At 37.0% G+C, this 19,771-nt stretch overlaps 1 protein-coding gene across 9 annotated transcripts in view; it reads right to left on the reverse strand.

Moving 5' to 3' along the window:
• OPA1 (OPA1 mitochondrial dynamin like GTPase) overlaps nucleotides 1-19,771 on the reverse strand; it is an 86,452-nt gene that overhangs the window by 16,413 nt on the left and 50,268 nt on the right. For 5 of the 9 annotated variants that reach the window (XM_055568671.1, XM_055568670.1, XM_055568673.1 and 2 more), the window contains 4 exons: nucleotides 16,699-16,839; nucleotides 14,794-14,910; nucleotides 12,468-12,561; nucleotides 11,877-11,987 (listed from right to left, as the gene is read on the reverse strand). In XM_055568671.1, coding sequence (XP_055424646.1) covers nucleotides 11,877-11,987; nucleotides 12,468-12,561; nucleotides 14,794-14,910; nucleotides 16,699-16,839 — 463 coding nt within the window. Of the gene's footprint in view, nucleotides 1-6,991; nucleotides 8,896-11,876; nucleotides 11,988-12,467; nucleotides 12,562-14,793; nucleotides 14,911-16,698; nucleotides 16,840-19,771 lie in introns of those variants that run through there. The other 4 variants (XM_055568669.1, XM_055568675.1, XM_055568672.1 and 1 more) reach the window with 4 other exon arrangements.

Here is a 19,771-nt window from a genome sequence, read left to right on the forward strand (position 1 = left end):
CAGAAAAGGAATAATCATGAAAAAGCAATAAGCATGCACAGATTTATATGCCTGAGTTTTTGTTTTTTTTTGAAGAATGAAATCATTACATGTCTTTAGGAGACAAACTTATTGTTCTAGAGTTAGTGATTAGTTTAACTAGAAGAGCAGGGTCTGAAACCAACACATTGAAAAATAATATAAAAAAGGAAGCCAAACTATATGAACTTGGTTATATACAGTCACCCACTAGCATAATCCCAGACTAAAGAGGAACAGAATCCCAAAACAAATCTAAAAAGATACTATCTCTAATACATGTTGTTAGTCCCAGCTTTGCCATAAAGATTTTTGTGTTCGGCTAAACCATTTTCCTCAATGAACATAAATTTTCCCATTTGAACAATGGGGATAATAACTTATAAGCCTTATATGCCTTTAAAAGGCAAACCTAAGAAACTGTGTAAAGTGTAAAGCTCTGTACACATTTAAAGGATATATAAAAAGTTCCAAGCAGGATTTGACTGGGATTCCAAAGTACCTAATGATGCAGCTACTCGAGAATACTTTCTTTTCCTAAAGCTTGCCTGGCCCATTGCTTTCTTGATTGTCAGCAGTCTCAGTGAGAATAAAAGGTTACAAAGTTAAGAAGAGAGTGGATGGTTTAAAGTGGAGGTAGCAGCCAAACCCACTCCAGTACTCCTGCCTGGAAAATCCCATGGATGGAGGAGCCTGGAAGGCTGCAGTCCATAGGGTCGCTGAGGGTGGGACACAACTGAGCGACTTCACTTTCACTTTTCACTGTCATGCATTGGAGAAGGAAATGGCAACCCACTCCAGTGTTCTTGCCTGGAGAATCCCAGGGACGGGGGAGCCTGGTGGGCTGCGGTCTATGGTGTCGCACAGAGTCGTACACGACTGAAGCGACTTAGCAGCAGCAGCAGCAGCCAAACATTCAAATCTTTTCCTGTTTGAAAGAGAATCATGAATTGACCCCACAGTTTTAAGAAGCGAATGCTTCAAGCATCTCTGAAGGAAGGGGAGACATAGTGAAGGCACAAGCACGTACAGAAGTGCCAGGGTCCTAAATACAGATGGAGATTAACTTTAAAACAGTAATTTTTAGTATATGTTTTGTTACAAGATAGCCTCTGGAATACCTCATCTATTTAAAGTAATGAGCATCATAGTTTTTATTTTTACTAATGCTCCTTATTCCTCTCAATGAATCTTTCTGAAGTAAGTTTATATGAAGAAAAGAAAAAGAAATTTAGCCTGCTCTGATAGATGAGAAACCAGAAATAGGAGCAACGACAACAAACTGAAGACTCAGGGTATAGGTGGAAGTTAATCCAAGATCTCTTCATGAAAAATGTGTTCCAGATGTGTGACACAAATTACAGCCCTAAGATCACATTAAAAGCTTTGTTAGAATACACAGCTACAATGGTTATTTCTGGGCAGTGGCAACAGCTTAAAAACTTCTGCCATCTATATTTTCTAATTTTACACAATGCATATGCACTAGTTCTGTGATTTAAAAAAAGATGAAAACAAAAACACCCAAAATTCTGACAGTTGTACTGGGTGAAAACAGGTACATATGACTCAGAACCGGCGCCATGCAGTGGTGCCATTAAAGAGAGAGACTAACTAATTCCTTGACCCAGAAAAAAAGATCTGACTTACAGCACTAAAACTAAAGGAAGAGACCGAAAGAATTCTCTTAAGAGGAATTAAAAGACCATTTCCATACACCAGCTAATGAAGAAACAGACAAAATCTGTTATCTTTAGTAGGCTGCACAAGCTTAAAAACGTCACTAGTTCAACAAGAAAGGTTTCAATTCATTCACAGATGACAGATCCATGAAGGAAATGAGAAGAATTCAATGTGTATTTCCCACCACAAAGGATGATACATTAATGATCACTTATTATGTGGGCCCGTGAAATGTCTCTTGGTGTCACAATCACCAAGAGAAAGTTATTTGGGAAGGTATCTTTGGCCACCTCATGCGAAGAGTTGACTCACTGGAAAAGACTCTGATGCTGGGAGGGATTGGGGGCAGGAGGAGAAGGGGACAACAGAGGATGAGATGGCTGGATGGCATCACCGACTCGATGGACGTGAGTCTCAGAGCATTCCGGGTATTGGTGATGGACAGGGAGGCCTGGCGTGCTGCGATTCATGGGGTTGCAAAGAGTCGGACACGACTGAGTGACTGATTTGATCTGATCTGATCAGTCACTCTTAAGATTTATCATATCACAAACCAGCTTTTATCATTTCTATGAACATGACAGTTAAGAATATGAAATTTCTAAGGTAATTCTGAATTATGCTCATTTGGGCAAAGAAGCAATTAAGGAATGTATAAAACGGTAAAGAAATTAAAATTCCTTTTGCCCTTAACGCCCTCCCTCCACAACTATTCTGAGAACCGTATTTTATAAAGATTACCAGTTCAGTATCCATCAATTTGTCCTTCAAGACAATTTTTGAAAAAAATTATTCATTTCTGCTTAATTTTATTTTTTAATATACTGTTACACATGTCAATGGATTGTTTCAGTTTGATTTAGTTTTCAGTGACTAGATTCCATTTTTCTCTCCATCTCAGAATGGCAAGAATAGTACAAAAGACATAATTTAAAAATAAAACAAATCAAAGTTTAATCCCAAATATAAAGATATTATTTCATTCTAAACTCTGAGGGAGTGGTAAGCATTAATAACAAGGGGGAAAACAGCCTAATTTCTAGTTTTAAATATGAGCACTGGCTTTTTTATACATATTAATATACACATAAACACATAACACAGTAACACATAAATAGAATCCACTTTAAAATGAGAACCAAAATTCAATTCATAAATTACTAAAGAGTCCTTTCCTATCCTTATTCTGACTTTTATCAGTTAAAAATGTGGCTTTTAAGCAAAACGAACACACTTGCTAGTAAAGCATTGAGTACCACTAGCCTGTTTAAGATTTTAGAGAAGTAAATATCCTTTTAATCTTGTACCAATTTATCAATATCCCTCAATGCTGTCCTTAAAAGACAGACTTAGTGCATGAAAAACGTGCTTGATTCTAAAAGCCCCATTTTGAGTCTAAATTTTCTCATCAATAACCTGGAAAGCACACAATTTGGACTCATCGTGTGGAATCATGCCTGTAAATAACTACTTCTCTTAACAGAGAGGACTCTCCCTGAGGATTACTTTATTCTTTGTGTCAACTCACACACACTCTCTCTCTCCCTTTTTTGGGCTACAACACAAAGGCAGACTCTACTTCATCTCTGCAGACTCAAGGTAAAAATAACTCTTCACTCTCTTTCTTAGCTACTTTGTCAATTTGATTTTACTAGGAAAAATATTTCACAAAGGCAGAATTTAGAAACTCAACCACTTTTACCCTGAGAAGATGCCTGAAAGACCTCAAACACTGATAACATAACACAGGAAGCAGTTATTTATTCTGCAGTGAAAAAAAAAATTCCATTCTTTTTCAAATATATTCACATCTACTAACCATTCCAAAAAGTACTAAATATCAGAGAGAATAAAAATACTCCAATTGACTTAAGACTTCCTAATAAACACACACACAAAAATGAAAACGCTTTGGTGAATTGGGTGGGCCAGTGATTAGACATCACAGGTGACCTAGAAAGCAGGTGTTAGGGATGAAAGCTAGATCACAAAATGTGAGCAAAGGAATGTGTGGATACAGAGCTGAATGCAGGACATGTGAGCTGTTCCACAAGAGAAATGAGATGGCAGTTTCCTGGCAACACAGAGGAACGCTTCCTTAAGACGAGAAAGCTTCCTTTTCCCTCTCTTTTAAGTTAAGAGAAGTGGGCTAATGAAGAGTCTGTATTGAAGCAACATGATTCAACATTCAGCAAACATATACAATGTATGATTTACAAAGAAAGGTGAATTTACGAAAGAAGCTTATCACTTGGGCAGAAGAGATCATACGTAACAGACATGAAAAAAACTCTCTTAAATTGGTTATTTTGGTTGATCTACAGTTGTCTTTAGTGGGAAGCCTGCCTTATGCTCAATTAAACAACACTGGCAGTACCTCAGTAAGGTTTCTAACCACTGAAGGAAGGTAAAAAAGCAGAGAGGAGGAAAACACTAGCTCAGGACCAAGAGAGAATAATGACACAGAAGAAGGAACAGTGAGAGATATTAGAAAAAGAGAGACAAAGGGAAAAAGACTGCTTAGAAACATGCTAGAGGCCAGCAGAGATGAGAAACCAGTACTGAGGTTCTATAATTATTGGCCAAAACTCACAATAACAGTATTTATATATAAATGATGCCACAAGGATTATCTAGGTACCTAGAATTCTACAACTCAATACTATCCTCTTATCCTTTAAATCAAATCCCTTCAAAATTAATTTTCTTTGGTTATGTTTACAGAAACAAAATGGACATGCTACTACAGATGATGGTTCAAATAACAAATTTTCAGTAGTCACATGATTTATCACATTCTACTAAAAGAAGATACATGAGAATTTCATCCCAGTTACTAACTTGGCAGACTGTACTGCTGTAAACATGAAGAACTCTCTAGAGTACTGGTTTGAGGGCCTGGCATGAATAGCTGTTGTGATGCATGGCAAGAATCACCTACGGAGACTTGGCAAAATACGCATGCCAGAGCCCTGGCTCTGGGAAAGGTAGTTTAAACATGACTTCCCTTTTCTACAGTTTTAAGTTTCAGATTCTGAGTATAATCTTTCAAGGATAATTTTTAGTCTCACACTGCCGTGTGGCCGCTATTTTCATCCACAAAGGCCCTCAAAGATTCTGTAGGTATGGCAGAAGTTTAGGAATGTGGAGGAACCAATGAAAATTAAATTCAAGAGGTACCTATTTCTTTTTTCTAAATGAAGAACAAAATTATTCTTGCTGAAGCTTTTCTCATCTTGATATTTTCTGACTACTTTTTACCCAAGTTTTAACACGGTGTGAAGAAACTTAACTCTTATAAATTAGAATTATATTTTAGAGACAATGAAGGTACTTCTTAAACTGGAACAGCTAAAGAGCATTTCTCTTCAATCTTAGCTTTTAAATGTAGCACTGGATCATTCTGCTGTTGCTCCCTTTTTATGTAATTTATAAAATTAAATTATAAAGCCACTAGTATACTAATCATGAATAACAAAGTTTTCATTAAAAAAAATAATTCGTTACTGATAGCTCAAAAAGAAATTTCCATCTGTCATCTATATTTCTAAGTTTTTAGCATCAAAATTGAATCTCCTGCACACTAAGATACAAAACTTGTATCTTTACTCCATTCTAATTATCAAGAGAAAGCACAGAAAGGATAAGAGGAGACTGGGAAAGAGAGGAGATACAAAGACGAGCCCCACCAGCATTATATACTCCCAAGAGAAACAAACTTTAGGATTCAAAAAACAATTGCTGGCTGTCTGGGAGATGCTCAGGCATCAAACAATAAAGAACAGTCAACAGAGGCAAGCGGCCGAGCACGCTGCTGCGACTGCTACTCTAATCCCCAGAGCTCTAGTAAAAAGGCCAGCTGTTGCCACCTCGCGTAGGGAGTCAGCAGAGCAAATTAACTACGGGAGAGAAAAGCTGCGGATATTGGAAAATTCTAATTTACCAGCCTCTTTAATCTATGCTCTTTTTAACATTAAGGGCATCAAAATTATCATTAAAATAAGCCTGTGCAATGGTAGCCCAAGTAAAAACTTTATGACTGTTTTCATATTTCATTAGTAAATGAGATGTAAATATGAAATATTTGGCTTTGACTGAAGCATATCTTCTCTTCATGTAAAATACAAGAAATATGAAGAAATATACTGAAGCTTATTATAAAACATCTCAACACTCCCCAGACAAGCTCAACAAAAAAGTTCAACTAAGAATAACAGCCATTATGCTCAAGTAAAGGTTCTGTATCTGTTACAGTTGGATCTTAAGTCTCTAAGTACAAACACACCAGACTGAAAAGCTGTGTCTAGATTTTGGGCAACTTAGATGCAACACACCTATGGGGGAATCTGATTGAGTGCACTTAGAGACAGGTCTACAAGTCATATAAGGAAAATTAACTTCCTTCAATGTTTACTGGTGCCGTTCACACTTTAGTGTTCTCCCACCCAGACTTCCTAATTCTGTGAAAGGTTTCACACTGTTTGAAAGTTTAAGCGGCAATGCTTTTGTGCTACAGGAAGCACACAGGATGACCATGACCATGATCGTAACTAGTATGTACATCTTTCTGACCCACTCCATAAGGGACCTGTAAACTATGGAAGTTTCCAAATACACAAGACCGTTTCATAGAATTATACTGTCTAATGCCTTGGGATTTTTTTCTCCTCTCAAAAAAATAGTTCAGCACAGTAAAAAACCTGAGCTCAAATCCTGGCTTTACCACATGTGGGTGTTTTTAGGACTCTATTTCTTTATTATATATAAATGATAAAAAATGACTGTACCTATGAGAATATGAAAATGCGTTTTAAACACATAACCTAGTATCTGGCATAGGAAATGTATTTAAATATTAATACATTTTCACAAGCAGAATCAAGTTCTGACACAAAAATGAAAAGGAATTTATTGTAAAATAAGGAGAGGAAAATCTAAATGACTGCTAATACCCCTTTAATTATTGGGAATCAGTGATTCTTTGATTATTTACACAAAGAATGAAAAGTATAACTTAGACTTAGTGAATAAGAGTTGAAAAAGAAACCTAAGCTCTAAACTCCTTGCAACTGATATCAAAGTCCAAAAACTCACAATAATCTAGTTAACTGTAACTAGTTAATCTAGTTAATATGATACAATATTCATAGAGCAAACAACAAAAGAATCCCATGCTGTACTGATGAAACTCAGTTTAGCAACACTACCAGCAGCTGTTACCAGCGCCCAGACACTCAGTTTCTGGGCTGAAGTGGAGAATAAATTCTGAAAAAAAGTCTACGAGGTTTTAGCAATATTATTTTATATAATGACAATCATAAAATAGATCTTATAAATCATAAACAGATTATAGAAAAATTTTGAATTGAGCTATATAACATGCTGATTTTTCCCTCTCCAAAGAAGACATTTTAAAATTGCAGTCTATTTCAATAAATAGATAGGACACACTATTAAAAATTATGCTGGGAATCCAAATGGATTTTATCTAAATTAATGTTGTACTTAATTATCTATAAAAAAGAAATCCTGAGAAAATATTCACTACAAAATCAAAAGAATGTCATCAATGTCACAGCAGATACCAGGCAGTTGTGAATATGAGTAGACATTGTAAAAAGGGATTAAGGTGGAAAGATCGGTTATGTATTTTATTAAATTGTCCATGAGGTGACCCAGTCTTTCAATATCTTCAGAGGTGATGTTTTCAAAAGTCTCATTTTCTCTAATTTTCAAATGATCCCTAATCCTGTATTAGGATATATCCTTTTTAATCCTTTTCTCAGACTTAGGAAACAGTTTTAAGAATACCACAAAGAACATAATTTTCCTGAATTATTTACTGTCATTATGCCTCACAAGCCTCAATTGCATTGTGTGTTAGCTACAAATAAGATTTCCCTAAACAATCTCAATCTAACAATCAAACTTTTAAAATTGATAATACTGACATATGACTACCATGTAACCCTCAGATCCCCACCAACTGTCCCTTTAACATCCTTCAGAGCAGAAAGATTCAGTTCAGGATCACATACATTGTATTTTGTTTTCCTGTTCTTGGTCTCCCTCAAGCTGGAACAGTTCCTCAGTCTTTCCTTGTCACTCACGATCTTGATACACTTAGAGATTACAGGCCAACTATTTCGTAGACTGTGCTTTAACTTGGGTTTTTCTGATGTATCTTCATGATTGAATTTAAGTTATACATCTTTGGTAAGAAAATCACAGAAGTGACACTGGGTTCTTCTCACTGAATTCTCTAAGGTATCACATAGTTCTGATCTGTCCATTACTGATAATATTATTTTAACCACTTGATTAAGGTGGCTATTACCAGTCTTTTCCAACATACAGTTACTCTTTTTTCCTTACACTGTCCTTCTTTACTTTGATGCCCAAATCGTCCTAGTGTTGGCTAGCAGGAGCCTCTGCACGTTGGCTTCTGTATCTTGTTGACATGTCCCTATCATCCTTCAACTACTTCCTTACTTTCTACATCCTCAAGACACCCCAGGGTCCTCCTGACTTTTCCCTGTTCTACTGATGGAATCCACTGTGCTTCTCGAGTCTGGGTTCCTTGTATGACTCCTCAACCGATGAGCCTCCTAGGACTAGAAGAGGCAAATTCTTCTTTCATCTTTCTAATTCTAGTTTTGTGGCTTCATTTCAATATTGAACGTGGTACCTCTTCTTAAAATGAAAGAACATCACAGTATTTTTTATGTAATCATCTTAAAGTATCATCAGTTGCTGAACCTCCAAAGTAAAGCGGTGAAATGATTTGAAAATGGGCAAGCTTAAGACTGGCAAAATACATGATGCATCCAACTTGTACCAATTTCTATAATATTTCATCCTGTATTCATTTCAAATTGTAAAAAGCAAAACAAAACAGAGCCCTATCTGCTTCCCTTTCTCTAAATTTCATTAACCAACTTAACATATTCTAATTGAATATGCTATACTTGGAACTTTGATCTGTGTAATACAATAGTAACCATTAAACTTTGAAAGTTTTTTGGCTGAAAGTATCCATGACCATATTCCCAAGTGTTAGACTGAAGATAAACAGTATGGAAAAGGTACTCTCAAGATTCTTTTTCAACTAATGGACAAAGTCATGTCTCATCTCCTTTAGTGTCACTGATGAGGCTGAGTCACTGGTCAAACACTTGCTTCCAAGGACATTATCTGGTACAGAAACATGATGATAATTATATATTTATATACACACACAAAAGTGGTAAGTCATTTCAAGGGAGTCATATGAGTACTTTTTCAGGAAAAACAGCAGGAAAACATAAGAATTGGCTTAACAGTACACAAATTTGTGTTAGCAATACGCTTTCTTTAAATAATCAAATTGGGAGTGAAAAGTGATGGGGTTACACAAGACTCTATTAAAGGGACTTCCCTGGTGGTCCAGTGGCTAAGACTCCAAGCTCCCAATGCAGGGGGCCTAGATTACACTGGTCAGGTCACTAGATCCCACGCTCCAACTAAAAGTTCGCATGCCCCAACTAAAGAGCCCACGTGCTGCAACTGAGACGCAGCACAGCCAAGTAAATAAATATTTTTTAAAAAGAAGACTATTATAAAACTTGAGAAAAGACACATCATTTTCTAATCACTTAAAAATGCATCTTCAGGTAAAACACATGGAAGTACTTCACTGTTTGATAACTATTTCTTAAGAGATATGAAAGAAATAGATCTGTATACACTGTGAAATTGATACATCTCTTCCTGAACAGTACTAATTCAGCATAAAATTATGAACCAGGAACTTACAAATGTTTTTTGAATCAATTTCCCTAACAAGCCTATAAAAAAAGAACTATTGTATTACCACTCTTTCACAGGAAGTTAAGGCTGTGGGAGATAGCCTGCCTAAGAAGTGGGAGACAGAGGATGAGATGGTTCGACGGCATCACCGACTCAATGGACATGAGTTTGAGCAAACTCCAAGAGATAGTGAAGGACAGGGAAGCCTGGCTCGCTGCAGTCCATGGGGTTGCAAAGAGTCAGAATACCACTGAGCAACTGAACGATGACAACAAAGTACATGGTAGCTCAGATTTAAGTACAGACCTGTGAGTTAGCACAAACTTAACTATACTGCCAAAGTGGCATGAAAAATTGAAAGAAGAGCAACAGGAAATGGAAACAAAAGTTAGAGTGAGGTATGTTTCAAAGAAAGATTACCTAAAGACAAGAAGGAAAAGGCAAGGAGAAAGAAATAAGCTGAGGTAAGCTGGGAGGAGAGAGGAGAGGACAAAACAGTGGAGGAGAACACACTACTCCGGCACAGGGCGGAAGACCGGAAAACTGCCTGGTTTTTCTTGGATGTACGTATCAGCTTAAAAACTGTTTTCAGATTTAAGTAACAGCTTACATATCAGCTTAAAAACTGTTTTCAGATTTAAGTAACTGCTTTCTGTTGAGCATGTGCTATCTTTTGGACATCAGAAAATTCACAGACAGTAAAGCTAAGTATACATTGAAAGGAAAAACTACTGTTTCTTGAAGCTAAAATAAGGGAAACTAAAAAAAAAAATAAAATAAAATAAGGGAAACTTATAAGGTTAATGCAAACAGAAGCAATGACCACTAGTATTTTTATTTAATAATATAAATCTTTCACGGATTTCCTTGGATTCAGAAGTATCTAAGTAAATCTTAACATGAAATCCAAACAGCTTAAAGTGAGGGATTCACTAGCACCCAGGAAAGAACCCCCTGACCCCTATACCCTGAAAACAAAGTGACAAAGTGACGACTAAGGCCCAGCGAGATTGGGGGCTGAGGGTAGGGAGCCATATCGTTCTGGTATATGTGTTAAAGCCAGACCAAGTTTAAGAGGGCATTCACATGAGGGTGTGGTGACCTGCCCAGTAGTGAGGAGAGGATTCGTGGAGGAGCGCAGGCAGGCAGTGCAAAGTGCCAAAGCACAGGCAGACAAAAATGGTATCTCTACAAAAGCATGGTCGGGATTCAGGTGAGGAAGAGTCCTTGTGTAGTTGGATAGGGAGGAGAGACGCCTGGCAGTGTCAGAGCATGAGATCAGTTAAAAGGACTCCCTGAGGAAGGGCATCCTGGCACAGAATGTCACAACTGAGATGAGGTGGAAAGGGTATTAACACAGGGGGAGAACTGTGGTGATGGCCTGGAGTCAGGTGAAGAGAACCTGAGCTGGGTGAGGACATTTGAACAATGAAGGGGACAGTGACAAGTTTAGTTACATGTAAGAGGACTGATCAAAATAAGTAAATATATTAAGGACACTAAGAGCCAGATTTCTCATTATCAGAAAAATGAATTATAAATACGGAAAAGGGGAGATTTCTCTGGGTGGTCCAGTGGTTAAGAATCTGCCTTCCAAGGCAGGGGATGTGGGTTTGTTTCCCAGCTGGGGAACTAAGATCTTATGTGCTGTGGGGCAACTAAGCCTCCATGGCACAACTGCTGAGCCCGCAAGCCAGAGCAAGAGGTCTTGCATGCCCATGTGCCACAACTAAGACCTGATACAGCCAAATAAATAAATATTTTTTAAAATTACAGGAAAAGAGAAAATTAGAATGAGCTCAGTATTTGATTAGGAATACAGCTATAAATATGTGTATATGTGCACATACACAAATATGCACACACATGCATATTTGTTCCCTTGCTCCACTGAGCACTTCTGGGAGCAGTCATATTTCAGTAACAATAAATGTATCTAGTTCCCAGCTCTTGATTTCTAAAGGCTGTGCTGTGCTTAGTCGTTCAGTTGTGTCTGACTCTTTGTGATTTCTAAATATCATTCTACTAAAAAGGGAAGCTGGGTCAGGGAAAATAAAAGATGCATATGGAGTATCTTGTGATATGGAAGGACACTATAAGGACAACAGGTGAAACTTGAATTGAGTCTAAAAATTAGATGTAGTAATTTATCCTTGTTAAAATCTTGATTTTGACGGCTGCTAGGAGAAAATTCTTGTTTCTAAAAAGCACACATTAAAATACTTGGAACTGATGGAACTTTACGACAGCAACTTTCAAACAGTTCAAGGGAAAAGAGCTTTTTGCATACACTTTTCTGTAAGTTTACAATGAAATGGAGAAATAAATGGACATGGGGAAGGTGAAAGGAAAAGGCAGTGAGATGAAGGGCAGGCAGGATTACTTACTGAGGTCTTCGGCCAGTTGAACTCGTTTGCCAGTAAGCAATTTTACCTTCTTCTCACTGTCTTCAGCAAAATCTTCCAATACCTCTTTAACATTTTTCTCTAATCGCCTGACTGTTTAAAGCAAATAAAGAAACACAAGAAGCACCATTTTTACAAACGTACAAGAATGACAAAGTTAACAATATATATGGACAGCAAATTCTTATTTTTCTCTTCATGGTAAATCTGTTCTTAAGTTCAGATTTCTCAGTTATAGGTAGAATCTCTACCTGATATACAGTACTTTATATATTCTCAGAGATAGTCTTAATCTTAAGCCCTAATATTTTAATGGAAGTACAGATTCCCCCAAATCCTAAGTGATGCTTAGCACCCCTTTCATACCAGAGTTTTTGGGTAATAAAGACTCCTGGTATGTTTATTTCCCTATTTCTCAATTATGATTTTATTTTCATTAATATTTTAAAGGCAAATTATTTTTGGTTTTTTTAATAAATCTAATTTTCAGGAAGTATTTTGGCATCCTTCTATTTAAAATGAACATTACTGCTTTTTGATGTCAAATTAGAAAGCGGTGCCTCTGTGGCTTACCTTCAGTGTTTGTAAGTTGCTGTCTTAAAGTATTTGCGGTGATAGCAAGCATACGCTGTATTCGCCAAAACAGGACAACATCATTGCATTCCAACTGAAATATGAGGTGGTTAAGATTACCAGATGCAATTTAAAAATGAAAACCACAATCATGAACCCATACAACTACTAAAGTCAGTACCTACAGCTTATGATTCAATAAAAATATTCAGATTTACCTAATATACATATTCCTCTTATAGAGAGAACCTAGTGCTTTTTTTCTGTATAGATCTATGAAGTTCTGCATGATTTGGGTTTTATCCGCTGCACAGCTACATAGTTTTGATTTCAATGACAAAGCAAAGTAAACTTGGGAGGTAGAGCATTTCATTACGTTCTATACAAGTCCACAAAATATATCCTTAATTAGCATTTACTTTCAGCTAACAATCACATTATCTTAAATATGTCCTCAGGCTAACCTCTTTTCTTTGAATGTACACTCAAGCCATTTTTGAAATTCACTTGCATATGAAAATAAATTAGTGATATTTTAAAAAAGAAGCTTATCCTCTGGGTGAGGAGTAAAAGAGGGACAGGGATTAAGAAGTACCAACAACTATGTATAAAATAAATAAACTACAAGAATATATTGTACAGCACAGGGAAACATAGCAGTATTTTATAACAACTTTAAATGGAACATAATCTATAAAAATACTGAATCCCTATACTGTGTACCTGAAACTAATATAATCTTATAAAATCAACTATACTTCAAAAAAAAAAAGCTAGCATGCTGCTTCTCAAAAGAGGGAGACATAAAGCTTATTCTATACAGAGAGGTCTTTCCAACAATTGTGTGTTAGCTGCTTGCGTGCTCAGTTGCTCAGTTGTCTGACTCTTTGTGGCCCCATGGACTGTAGCCCGCCAAGCTCCTGTCCGTGGATTTTCCAGGCAAGAATACTGGAGTGGGCTGTCATTTCCTCCTCTAGGGGATATTCCCAACGCAGGGATCGAACCCGTGTCTCCTGTGTCTCTTGCACTGTAGGCAGATTCCGTACCACTAAGCCACTGGGGAAGCCACATTCCAACAATTAAAATGATGAAAAAAACTTGTCAATTTTTACATTGTCACATTTAAACAAAAATTTTCTTTTAAGCTGCTAAAAAGAAAAACATTTTATGGATCTCAAATAGGACTGCTGATTAACAGAGCTCTTTCAGTATACTTTGAAAAGCATTTCTGCTTGCATGAAAATGCTCAAATACATTAGTCTACTGCCACCTAGGGGCTACCCTAGGTCCATGGAGTCGTAGAGTCATGTAACTGAACAACTAACACGCACACTGCCACCTAGGGGTTACTCTGTAAAATGTGACATTAAACTGTGCAATTGTCCATTTTAAGAACTTTATACAGTTCTTTAAAGAATTAAAGCAAAATTTTCGTGATATAAAGAAAGAATTATAATATGGAGAAAAAGCATGATAAAAATGTATTACATTATTATTTCCACTATGAAATGGATGATTATGTTATAAATATACACACATACAACATGTGGTGGCTCAGAGAATAAAGCATCTGCCTGCAATGTGGGAGACCCAGGTTCGATCCCTGGGTTGGGAAGACCCCCTGGAGAAGGAAATGGCAGCCCACTCCAGTATTCTTGCCTGGAGAATCCCATGGACAGAGGAGCCTGGCAGGCTACAGTCCACGGGGTTGCAAAGAGTTGGACACGACTGAGCGACTTCACCTCACCTCACCAAGGGGATTATAGGCTTCCCTAATAGCTCAGCTGGTAAAGAAACTGCCTGCAATGTGGGAGACCTGGGTTTGATCCCTGGGTTGGGAAGATCTCCTGGAGAAGGGAAAAGCTACCCACTCCAATACTTTGGCCTGGAGAATTCCATGGACTGTATAGTCCGTGGGGTCACAAAGAGTGGGATACAACTGAGCAACTTTCACTTTCAAGGGGATTATAAATTATTGTTTACTTCTGTATGTTTTACATTTACTTATTCCATTTACTTTCCAAAATGGAAAAGTATATCTTTCTAACATAAAGTTAACCCTCAAAAAAAAGTCTTTCAAAAGTAGCATAGTGCCTATTATACACACACAGTTTTATAAGCACTGGAATGATAGCATGTAAAATGCAATTACTACCAAAGTGGCAAGTACCTTTGAAAAAAATATGAGTTAGGCTATTCTTTCTAAATAATGCATACTTTTTTTCTCAGAAGATCAAAAGACTTTAATGCCAAACCTCAAGGCTACTTTTAAGCACTTAAACAACTATCACTAAAAAATATTTCTCCTTGCTTTCAGAAACCTTACCTCAGAATCAACAAAATGCCTCTGGTAATAATAGAAGCCTCTTCGACAAAGGTTACAATGATTTAGAGCTGTTTTTAAGAAATGTCTTCTATAAACTTGGTGCCAAGTATCCTTAATCTAAAATAAAAACAAAGAAAACCAAGGCCAAAAAGTTACTGTATACCCTCCAGGTTGATCAAACACATTTTGAAAAGTCATATACAAAGTTTATTTATAAAAAATTAAAAACAACAGCAATGTTGTTATTCTGTCAACTGTTTATATCCATTAAAAATTTTGTTTCAAGATAAAGATTAGATTACTACTAATCTGACTCCTTAACAGTCTTTGTACTTCAAAATTTGTACTGTTTCTAACAAGCATTATTGTGAATAATCCAGTAGAGTAGACAGGGCGGGGATTATCTTCCCCTAGTTAGAACTGAGGTGTCTGAGGCAAACGAGGTTGTGAGCCTTGACTGAGGTCAGGGCTAGACTAGGAAGCTGGTCTTAGACCATGTCCATCAACCCAACAAGATTTCCTTTCTCATTATTAAATTTCATTGTTACCTCAGCAATATGATCCCCATCGTTTTATTACTATATAGTCTGTCCCAGTGTCCAAGGTTCTCTTACAGCACTGTCTTTTCTTGAGCACGACAACGGTAATGTTGAGAAAGTAAACAAGCGTCACCAACACCATCTGGCGGTTGGGAAGGGGGCTGAGTTTATACCACTTGTTAGAGGCAGCATTACTAGCTAATGGAGTGGAAATGTACCAGAAGTCACATCTCTTGACATCTAGCCCATCTAGATTACAGTACTTTGTTCAGTGAACATAGTTTCTCTTGGGGAAAAAACTGGTGTTTTCTTACTCACAGAAATTAATTAAGATATATAGCCAATCCACATCCTAAGAGATGGACAAAGTCCCTCCTACTGTATTAACCATTTATAAAGTTCAAAAGTACCCAACCAAACACAATTTATTGTTAGTGAGAGCTAGGACTAATGTGGATAAATTACATCTGTATTCAACTAATAAGTGCATGTAATCACTAGCTTTAACTTCATTTTCAATTTATAAACAATGAGATATATAACAGCTTTATCTGTTTCTTTTCATCAGTTTTCTTTTCTTGTTCTGATCTCTGGCTAATTTTTTAAATAAGTATACTCTTTTCTCAAGTGCAGAAACATAAATAGCAAATACTTTTAAAAAGAATTTATGTGTGGCTTTGAAATTTCTTAATGATTATTTTACCCACTAGAATTACTTTTCTAAATGGAATTCACTTAAGCTAATATTAAAATGAAGTTGATCCTTTACACCCTAACTAGGGAATATAGATCCAGAAACACAATTGCTTCTTAAAGACTTTCTCCAAATAAGCATCATGAAAGTAAGCAAATAAGTACTACTCTAAACTATAATTATATAGCGTCATATTTATTTTAAAAAAGGAAAAAGAGATAGAACTCAAAGACATTATCCAGTTTACTCATACACATTAAGTATGATTAAGATACATCTGACTGAAAAAACATACATATAAATGAACTATATTCAAGCAAAAATTTTATTTTGTAATCTGACCCAGTGTAATGTGGTGTAGAGATCTGAATGTGTTTTATCCCCTTTTGCCAGAACTAACTGCTAAATTTGCCCAGATACTTCCCTTTTCTAGGTCTCAGGTTCCCCATTTACAAACTAAAGCATTACACTTAAAAAAATAATACTGAGAATAAAATTTCAAATTTTTTCCACGCTCAAAATCACTGAATTCTTTTTGTCAGCAAAAGTACCCATGATCAAAATCAAATTAAGTACTTAAGTATCTAGGTAATATATTAGAAGTAATAACATTTTACTACAAGAAACAAAGACTTAGGAAGCAAACTCATGCTTTTCAGCAACGTTTATTACCAAGCTTGGGTCTACTTCTACTCCCCGTGATTCAAGGTTCTTTCGGACTGTCGTTATCTCATCACTCGCAAGGTAAGCTGGGTGCTCCTCATTACACTTCAGCATCTTCTCCAGTTCATTCTTGGTTTCATTGTGAACACACTTTGAATAAAAGAGGACTGTGTTTATTAGATAGTTCATGACTTGGCATAATTATAAAAACAGAGTCCCAATTTTAATAAATATATTACTTTGGCATGAAAGGTGACACACGCTCAATCATAACAAACAAGGAAGACCAGAACAGCATGGCTTGTGAATGCAAAACAACCTGGACATATGAAGGGCCACAGGGGGAAGGGGATTAGCCCTATTCACTGTATTTTACTTTGGCTGAAATGTTTTACTGTCCAAATTACAGACCCAGACACCTTACTATGCACTTCGTTTCTTGACCTTAGGGTTGAGTTCAATCTAGGAAAAAGTACCCTGTATACATGGGAAGAGATAATGTTCTATGAATGCCTTATATCTAAGAACTGGACGACTATAAGGCCCTGTGCCTGTTGACATAGTCTTTTTCTCATAAATTAAATATGAAAGTCATAGTTTTTTAAGTCTTTTCATTAAAAATCATTATTAGACTGCTTCTGTGAGGTATCTATCATTCTTAAATTCACTTCAAGTCTCTTCTAAACAATTATATTGCTTATAATCTCTTCACCAAATGAGGAAAACACACACACTAGTGATAACTTTGAAAGCAAAACTAGTGTATGGTGTCAAAGTAACTTTATATTTTCAGTTTTCCATTCTTTCCAAATTGCATGGTACAGGAAACTAGCTTCAAATTCACTGAATTACACGAAACAAGTTACTGCCATAGCATCTTGCCCATAAGAACAACACTTAAACACAAAGAAATGGCTTGTAAATGAAACTATTAAATACTATTCTCTGAAAACATGACACATTAAAAGACATTTAATAAAGAGAAATTTCACTGTTTTCTTAAACTTCTGCTATCTGGTCTGAGAGAGGAAGGAAATCTCTAATTATGACATTCTCCCACTCTTCCTGTCCTGTTTCACTTCCACTTGTCCACCTGTCCCCATCACACTGGGTGTCCAGACCACTACTCTCCTGTCTATCCTGACCAAGATTTCCATTAGTTTAGCTCAATGTGAGAATGCTTCAAAGGAATGGATTCCCCCCCACTCTCCCGCAGATTAAGTAAAAGTAACAATATAAAAGCAAAAAATAATTTTCAGAACATGGATTTCTCCTCTTCAACACAGGACAAACTTAAGTTTCTTTTCCTAAGTCCTGCCAATTCAAAAAGAAATGAAACTGTTACACAGCTATCTAAATTTGCAGTATGAGACTTTAGGAATATTCTCAATCTCTTCTAGAATCTGTTTCTCACTAAAACATCCAGGTATGAAGCCTAGACCAGTGGTTTTCAACTGGGAGTGGGAGGGTTAGAGAGATTAGAGGAGAACTTAATTCAGTGATTCTGACATGAAGCTTTGTTTTGAAAGAGAAAACAAAACATACCTATACAAACACCTCCCCTGTGATTCTCCTGTCACTCCCCTCTCCAAAGTATGGCCTCCATTCATCTATGGATCTTATGCACGCTGCCCTGAAACCCTAGAAAAAAGTTTCCTCTACAGATCCTTGCTTTGACCTTAAAACTACTGGGTTGGCCAAAAGGTTTGTTCAGGTTTTTCCTGTTGTTTTTTTTTTATGGAAAAACCTGAACGAACTTTTTGGTCAATCTAGTAATTCCCCTGCTTCTCTTTAAGGGATTCCTTTTAAGTTCAAGTTCCTGAGAAAGTAACATACAACCGGAACCATTCCTCTCTGAGAATGTTTGGCTTAAGCATATTTACAACTAGTTGCTGAAGTAAGTTCTGCCATCATTGGTTGTTCTAGACCTAATTAAGCCTAACTAAGCCTTACTCCTTGGAAGAAAAGTTATGACCAACCTAGATAGCATACTGAAAAGCAGAGACATTACTTTGCCAACTAAGGTCCGTCTAGTCAAGGCTATGGTTTTTCCTGTGGTCATGTATGGATGTGAGAGTTGGACTGTGAAGAAGGCTGAGCACCGAAGAATTGATGCTTTTGAACTGTGGTGTTGGAGAAGACTCTTGAGAGTCCCTTGGACTGCAAGGAGATCCAACCAGTCCATTCTGAAGAAGATCAGCCCTGGGGTTTCTTTGGAAGGAATGATGCTGAAGCTGAAACTCCAGTACTTTGGCCACCTCATGTGAGGAGTTGACTCATTGGAAAAGACTCTGATGCTGGGAGGGATTGGGGGCAGGAGGAGAAGGGGACAACAGAGGATGAGATGGCTGGATGGCATCACTGACTCGATGGACGTGAGTCTGGGTGAACTCCGGTAGTTGGTGATGGACAGGGAGGCCTGGCGTGCTGCGATTCATGGGGTCGCAAAGAGTCGGACACGACTGAGCAACTGAACTGAACTGAAGCCTTAAGGGTCAGACACCACTTTCCTTGGAGTTTATCTGCCTTACACCAGTTCTTTCTAATCAATGTCTCTTCCTGTCTCAAAGTCAGAAATCTCTGATGGATATCCTTGAAATTCTTTTTTGAAAGACTGCCTCCCCGCAGCCCATCTGGAGAGCAGAGGTAACTAACTGATGTACTCTGAACACAGGCAAGTGAGTGAGTGAGTGAAGTTGCTCAGTTGTGTCTGACTCTTTGTGACCCCATGGACTGTAGCCAGCCCGGCTCCTCCATCCATGGGATATTCCAGGCAAGTATACTGGAGTGGGTTGCCATTTCCTTCTCCAGGGGAACACAGGCCAGATCCAACCGTAATTCCGTCAACTTCATCAGGTTCTATTCAGTCTCTTCATGACTCATTTTCCCAAAAAAATCAAATTAGAAAAAGACAGGAGGAAGACTGTCTTTTCACTATTTTAAGACAACTGGGACTCAAGATAGTCAGCTTATGAAACAAGAAATGTGTAAACCAGAAAAAATAATAGGGTGCTGATCATATAATTAATATATATAATTCTTTTTAAAATGAAAACAAAAAGAAAAAAATATGTGATATATC

The sequence above is a fragment of the Bubalus kerabau genome, chromosome 2 (genome assembly GCF_029407905.1).
Source record: "Bubalus kerabau isolate K-KA32 ecotype Philippines breed swamp buffalo chromosome 2, PCC_UOA_SB_1v2, whole genome shotgun sequence".
In the NCBI taxonomy this organism is placed as follows: domain Eukaryota; kingdom Metazoa; phylum Chordata; class Mammalia; order Artiodactyla; family Bovidae; genus Bubalus; species Bubalus kerabau.